This window comes from Urtica dioica, chromosome 6, assembly GCF_054948205.1.
Source record: "Urtica dioica subsp. dioica isolate 48M chromosome 6, U.dioica_male_clone48M_v1_H2, whole genome shotgun sequence".
NCBI lineage: Eukaryota > Viridiplantae > Streptophyta > Magnoliopsida > Rosales > Urticaceae > Urtica > Urtica dioica.
The window spans coordinates 9,481,774-9,489,150 of NC_142761.1; the positions used below are offsets into that span (position 1 = coordinate 9,481,774).

General features: G+C 38.7%; 1 protein-coding gene across 1 annotated transcript; it reads left to right on the forward strand.

The window, feature by feature from the left end:
- The first annotated feature begins 1,235 nt into the window (after window positions 1-1,235).
- On the forward strand, window positions 1,236-3,085 carry LOC149393310 (uncharacterized). The gene is made up of 4 exons (XM_089617646.1): window positions 1,236-2,018; window positions 2,102-2,194; window positions 2,267-2,371; window positions 2,436-3,085. The coding sequence occupies exons 1-4, from the start codon at window positions 1,944-1,946 to the stop codon at window positions 2,859-2,861; spliced, it is 699 nt and encodes a 232-aa protein (XP_089473772.1). The 5' UTR covers window positions 1,236-1,943; the 3' UTR covers window positions 2,862-3,085.
- Window positions 3,086-7,377: the final 4,292 nt, after the last annotated feature.

Consider the following 7,377-nt stretch of genomic DNA (forward strand, 5'->3'; position numbering starts at 1 on the left):
TCGCTAATAGTTTGGAATTAATATCGAATTAATTTCGAATTTTAACGAAATTTAAAGAGGGAAAAATCCCCCCAAAATAATTTAAATGAAATGATTTAGCGACGATAAAATCGTCGCTAAATGTGTAAAAAACTATTAGCGACGATTAAATCGTCGCTAAATGCCTGGTTATGAACTGAAAATTTAAGTTCATTTAGCTACGAATTTTAAAAATTTAGCGACGATTTAATCGTCGGTAAATGTCTTTAAATACTAGATCGCGTATCAGTTTCCCCCATTTTTCCCCGACCTAAAAATCTTCATTTCTCCAATCTCTCCCAAAAACCCAATTCTCCTCCGACGAACCTCCGTCCTCCGCCGTCGTCCGCCGTCCCCGAAGCTCCGGTAAGTCGTTCTCTCCTCATGTCTCTCTCTCCTCACATCTCTCTCTCCTCACGTCTCTCTCTCTCTCCTAAGATCTGTCTCTCCGAAGCTCGTCACCGTCCACCGCCGTCCTCTGCCGTTCCGCCGCCGACGCCGAAGTCCAGCTCGTCCGCCTCTTCCTCCGCCTGCACGGCTCTTCCTCGATCCGCCAACGCCGGTAAGTTTATATATATATATATATATATATATATATATATATAAGTTATATTTTATATATTTACATAATTTGGTATATAATTAAGGATATAAGTATTTAGTATATAATTTAGTATTTAGGATTTAATTACGATATAATTTAGGATGGTTGATAATTTAAAATTGTAAATTAGGATTAGAGATTAAATATGTATATAAGTATAGTAGATTAGAGATTAATAAATTAGGAAATGTAATTTTGTTAATTACGATTAGAAAATTTAAAATTGTATAATTTTGTGTAGTTGGCCTCGATGTTAGGAGATCGATATAGTTTGTCGCTTAATTCGCATCCAATTTCGACCGATTCTCTAAAGCTAACAAACTTAAATTAATGAATTAGTTTAACGAAAATTAGGTAGTTTATGTGAAATTAATTAATTGGTTATGGATTGAAATTGAAATTGAAATTGGATTTAATTTTTGTTAGAAATGAATAAAAATAAGACATTAATTAATTGGTTATAGATTTAAAAATGAATAAAAATGTGAAATTAATTAGTTTATAGATTTAAAAAAGAATAAAAATGTGAAATTAATTAGTTGGTTATGGATTATGTATTTTAATAATCGAACCACTGAGGTTCGATTTATCGTTAGTTTTATGATGTTTCTATGCAGGTTTTAATGTTAAAGGCTTGATGCCGGGTTGTTAAGTTTATAGGGTAGGTTCTGCCGAAATTTCGGTAGGATAGTGAAATTATAAAATAAAATCTGGAAATTACTAAATTTTTAAATGTTGAATCTTTAGGTAAAATAAAATGAGTTATCTTTAGGTAAATTTCAGATGGCTACGGCTACAGGAGCCGGAGGCAGCGGAGGCGGGGATGACTACCTATCCCGTCTCCCGAATTATTGTGGAGGCGGCAGTACGCGATGTCGTCGACGAAGCCGACGAGGATATCGAACCCGCCATGCGTGGGCCGACGCTCGGGAAACGATCTGAGCGTGCACGGCGCCCCGGGGTGAAGGAAGTCGTTATTTATAACGAGGAGTTTCAGTCGTTCTTGTAGCCAGAGCGAGAGATGGATCCGGATCTCGCGACGTTCGCGAACACGCTCGGGTTGGTCGTCTGAGACAAGATCTCGCCTACGGTCCCAAGGTGGACGACTGCGAACGTGGGGCCGGCGAAGGAGGCCGAGATCCGATCAACGATTCGAGACAAGTACGACATTCGAGTCGATGGCGACGCAACCGGGAAGAAGAAGGCGATTGTCGATGCGGCAATCATTCGAGACGCAAAGACTCGTCTTCGCGATTGGAGGCATACCTTGCGGTCATGGTTCGACATCGACTGCAAGAGCAGCATACAGGTGGCACGGTCGATGAAACCGAGGACCGTTAAGCTCGACACCGACTGGGAGACGCTTATACAACGATATTCGAGCGATGAGTTTAAGGTAATCAAATCATTTACGTTAAATATGTGTTTACCCTTTTATTATACAATTTGTTATTTACGTGTACGTTTACTATATTACAGGCCATACAAGCGAAGAACAAGGCGAATCGCTCGAAGAAGAAAACGAAGAGTCGACAGGGGACGATTGGATTCTTGACCCACCGCATGAAGAACGTAAGTTTTATGTTTATATGATACTTCAAATCGTTAAAACTATCTAACACTTGAAATTTTGTTTACATGCAGAAGAGTGTCGAGACATGCGCTTTCGAGAGCTTGTTTGCGAACTACAAGCGCCAACATCAGTCCGACAAGTCCGAATGGCTGACTCCTGAAGCCTCCGCACGTTATGTAAGTTTACATTTATTTTGTCTTATTTTTCGATTAATATATACTAACTGGTTAATTATATCAGGATCGACTGGTCGATAGGTTCAACACGTTGCGAGCGGAGGCAGAGCAACAAGGAACGGACGTTGATATTTCCGTCCTAGAGCAGCAAGCGATCCGTGATATTATGGGTTCGCGGACTGATCACTTGACCGGCGTCGGACGTTTGGTGCCACAGGGAGCACGGATGGCGGCTGACCTCGCCGAAGTCTACGGTAGTTCGGAGGTTGGGACGTCGCATCCAGGATATATCTCCCAGGAGGTGGTCACGTCGACCCTCACCTCGTTCGCCGAGGCAATACAGAGTCAGGTGCCCGGCCTCAACCTGAGCTCGTTTATGCCTCAATTTCCGCATAGTTCGCAACAGGCTCTGTCGTCCCACAGCCAGCAGACTCCGACGGCCGGTGTCCAAACTCCGACGCCTAGCGTCCACACTCTGACGGGCGGCTAGCAGAGGACTCCCGATGGTAGCCAGCAGGTGACGCCCGGCGGTCCGAGTCAGTCTACTGATCAGCGCCAGCAGAAGAGCGTTTCACGTCGAGGAGGGGGAAAACAAGCGGCAGGACGACAAAGCATACGCCGCGACTAGTGTTTTATAAGATATTTTGTGCATTGTAGATTATTATTTACATATTTCTCGATAATCGAAAACGTAACCGGATTTTATATATAAGTTGATTTGGATAATGTATTTTGGTTTTTATTTGATTTTTCATGTTAGAAATTCATAAACGAAAAACAAAATAAAAGATAAATAATTAACGACGATAAAAATTAATAATTTTAAAAATCGAAAAAAAAAAGTTTGTAATTAGCGACGACAAAGTCGTCGCTAATTATTAAAAAATTAACTTATTAGCGACGACTTAATCGTCGCTAATTGAAGCGCGAAATTTTCCCGCACGAATTAGCGACGATTAAGTCGTCGCTAAATAATTAAAAAAACTACTAGTTTAAACATTTAGGGACGATTTAATCGTCGGTAATATCGTCGGTAAATATTTAGCGACGATTAATTCGTCGCTAAATATATTTAGGCACGGACATTTAGCAACGATAAAAATCGTCGCTAAAGAGATTTAGCGACGATTATGGGGTTATTAGCGACGAAAAAAATCGTTGGTAATGGTGCGATTTGTTGTAGTGATAAAACCTTACTCTAATTCCCATGTTACATTTGGTGATGGAGTGAAGGCCAAGACTATTGGTAAAGGTCAGCTTAATTATCATGGCTTATCTTGCTCAACAGAGACTTTATTGGTTGAAGGCCTCAATGCTAATCTTATTAGTATTAGCCAACTCTGTGACTTGAACTTACGTGTTAATTTTTCTTGTGACACTACCAGAAATATGGGATACAACTACAGTTTTTTTTATTTTTTAACTCCAGTTTAGCCTTTTAATGGAGTCTTTGAATACATACTACAGTCACCTTTTTTAGGCCTATATTAGACTCCAATCGAATATAAAGCTGTAGATAATGGTCTATTTTTCTCTACAGCTAATATAAAAAAGTAGTGTTAATACTCAAAAAATTAAAAATGATCAAAATTTCACCATTTTTAAATGGAGGGAAATTTCCCACAAAATATTGACACATTTACACTACAGTCAAAGGTAAAGAAGGAGTTGTAATACTTAAAATATAAAAAATTAACAAAATTTTACTATTTGAGTTTGGGAGGGAAACTTCCCACTAACAAATTAGATGAAGTATTGGAAATTTTCATATTCCCACCGATATGACAATAAAGTAAAAACGACTAAGTATTGGAAATACACTAATATTCACGCGTACACAACTCTTTTACTATCTCCCTCAAATATTACTCGGAGACAGACTTCAAAAAAAGCTCGATGCCTCTCTCTTGCCGTCGCTTAGCTCTTCCTCCGCTACTGCTGATCTACGACGACTTTCACCACGGCTTCTACCTTCTTCACCTTCGACCTCGATGCTTATTTTTCTTCTTCGTTATCCATGCGCGACCTCTCCACCACCGCCGACCAAGACCTCCGACCTCGATTTTCCAGGTTTGCGCCTCTCTCCTTCTCTATTTGTATCTCCAGGCCTCGAGTATTCCTTTTCATTCTTTTTCTCAAATTTTTCGCGATAAGTTTCTAGGGTTTGAGCATTGATACTTTTTCTCTCTTTCTTCTCGGTTCAACTTGCTGTTCATAGATTTAGTGGTGAATCGATAAAGAAGAAGAGGATTCGACGTCTTCGTTTTTTTTTAGGTAAGGAAATCTCAAAATCTCTTGTATTGAATCCGAGTTTGTATTGTAATTTAGGGATTTCGCTCTATGCTGTTTGGTTTAGGATTTGAGCTCTAATTGGGGCTTTTCGGTTATATTAGTTTTGGATTTCAAATGTTGAGATCGACACCAAAGTGTAAGATTATAATTTCAAATGTTGATTTGTTGTCAATGGTGCCCAAAAGAAGAGTTGTAGTGTGTATTTATGTACATATGATGTCATATAGTCTTATGAAGACTCTTGCTTGTAATTGCTTATTCATTAATAAAAAGTTGAAACGGTCATTCATTCTTTCTTTGTTTGAAGCTTTATGATAAAACCTTAGTCTTTTAGTCCATAAACAAACTAAACAACTTACGAAGAGACAAATGTAGATTTGCATGAACAAACTCTTCGTAGTTTGCTTAAAACGATATATTCGCAATCTAAGGGTCAAAGGACTATTGACCTCAGTATGATTGTTAGAAGAATCTATGATGTCTGGTTATGAGGCATTGAGAGTTGGAGACTCTATAGTTCTTCTAGGTATCTTCCGAAGGTACTGAATTGACCAGTGCACTTTTAGAGACAAGATAAGAACAAACCATTTAACCTCTTATGTCTCGAAGTCACTACGTATGAATTGCATCATGCTTACCTTAATCCTGAAATGAGACATGCCATTTCACAGCTTAGTATTCTCATTTGAGAAAGTCAGAGTTCGGACTCACTATGTGATTCCGAACAGGGCCTATTGGTGAAATACTAAGTTGTGAGAATGTCATGAGTAACTTTGTGAAGTTCTCATAGATATGGAATTCATGTACAAGATTGCTGAAATGCAATGTATGTCACCTCATGCTTTGTTCCTTGGAGTGTGAATAAATGAACTGGCCAGTGTCCAAATTGAGTCCTGACTCTTTTGGATGAAACAATGTGACTTGTTAGCTCCTCGTCAATACATTGTTTCTAACTTATTCACAAGCGACAAAGGAGTTGAGGAAATAACAGCTAGAAGGGTAAAATGGTAATTTAGTAAATCCCGACTAGCTGATGACATTCATGAAGGGTAAACATAGATAATATTCAGTGGATCCGCTCATCATAATTAGGTTAAATTCTTGAGTAGAAAATAAATTCATTTGAACCGAGAGATTTTCAGTGTCAACTCTTTAGTGGAGTCAGTTGGCATTAAGCTAAACTTGGAAAAGGTTTGTGAACTTTTGAGTCCAAGTGTTTAGCTCAAGCTTTGTTCATTTGGGTCCATGAGGTCACTGTCACGAATCACATCGAGTAGGAATAGTTAAACTGGAAGCTAAGTCAAAACAAGAACGAAAATAGTCAAGAGGGTATTTTTGTCTTTTGAAAAATAAGATGAAATGAATGTCAATAAATTTTTTTGACAAGGTCATTTGATGACATGCATCACTCGGCCAATATTAGTCTTATTGGGCCTTGTGGATTAATTTCATTTCATAAGAATTTTATTGAAAATTCTTAATGGGCCTTTCTCATGTTGTTATGAACAAATGAAGAAGTTTCTAGAAGCTCCTTCTAGATGTGAAATGGGCGCCCAAATACCCAAGAGAAAGAGAGATTATTTTGTGCATAAATGTATCAAGATACTTGCCAAAAGAAAAAGAGGAAACAAATTTCCTCTATGAGGAAACAAGGAGAATCGGCCAAGGCAACCAAGAAGGGAAACAAAAGAGGAAACTAATCCCTTGTGGATTGAATGAGGTGGGCGCCTATGTTGATAGGAATGGGTAATAAAAGATTGCTCATAAAGGCTTGGAAAATAAGAGGAAACTACTTCTTTCCAAGGTCAACCCCTCTCCTATAAATAGGACCCTCATTCCCTTCATTTAATTCATTCCACATAAGTTAGAGATTGAGAGCCTCTCTCTCTAGAACTTGTGGCCGACTCCTCTCTCTCTCTCTCTAGTTTATTTTCGATTTTTTTTTTGGCACCTAGGTCCTCATTCGACCTAGTGTTTAGCTCTGCGACTTCAAGACTCGTTCTTAAGTCGTAGTGTTTAAAAGTGCCCACTCACTAATTCCTTTTCTCTCGAGTGATTTAGTGATAGAAACTTTCGTGGTTGCTCGAGGTGCCGAGGAAAGAAAGAGAGACGTGCTGCGAGGGGAGACGAGCGTTGCAACTTTCTAAGAGCTTCTCAAAGATCAAGCTTCAAGAAAGGTTAGTAAACTTCTTATCTTATAATAGTTTTTAATTACATGTACTTGCTCTTTTGTCTAGGTTAGTAAAAAACCGTTTTTACTTGTAAATTTTTTTTTTAAAATTCCGCCGCTTCCCGAAGCGTTAATTATTTTCTTAAACCCTAGATCGATTCCAACATGATTCAAGTGGTTAATTGTTTGGAAATCTTGAATTCAGTTGCCTTTTTATGCTATGATCTAATGCCTGATATTTGAAATTCTGCTTTGCTGCTCGAAGTGGACTCTGAAATTCAGTCTAATGTTTTGTGTGTGTGTGTGATTTCTACATATCAATGCCATACAGTTGAAGCTCTGCAGCAGGACGAGGCAGCTTGCAAGTCCCACTCTCGGTCCAGTAGCGCTAGCGAGTAACCACGACTCTGTATAACCCTCACCTCCTACTGAATTACAATCCCTCACCTACAAATATTAACCTAGAAATATACAGATCTCTAAATCCCACAGTATTTTTTGTCTTCTTCTTTGACTTAGATTTTCGCCTCCATATCACTAGCTT

Coding starts and splice junctions, on each gene's coding strand:
- LOC149393310 (XM_089617646.1), top strand. CDS start 1,944: ATGAAACCGAGGACCGTTAAGCTCGACACCGACTGGGAGACGCTTATA. Junction 2,195..2,266: donor TGACCCACCGCATGAAGAAC/GTAAGTTTTATG, acceptor GTTTACATGCAG/AAGAGTGTCGAGACATGCGC. Junction 2,372..2,435: donor CTGAAGCCTCCGCACGTTAT/GTAAGTTTACAT, acceptor TAATTATATCAG/GATCGACTGGTCGATAGGTT.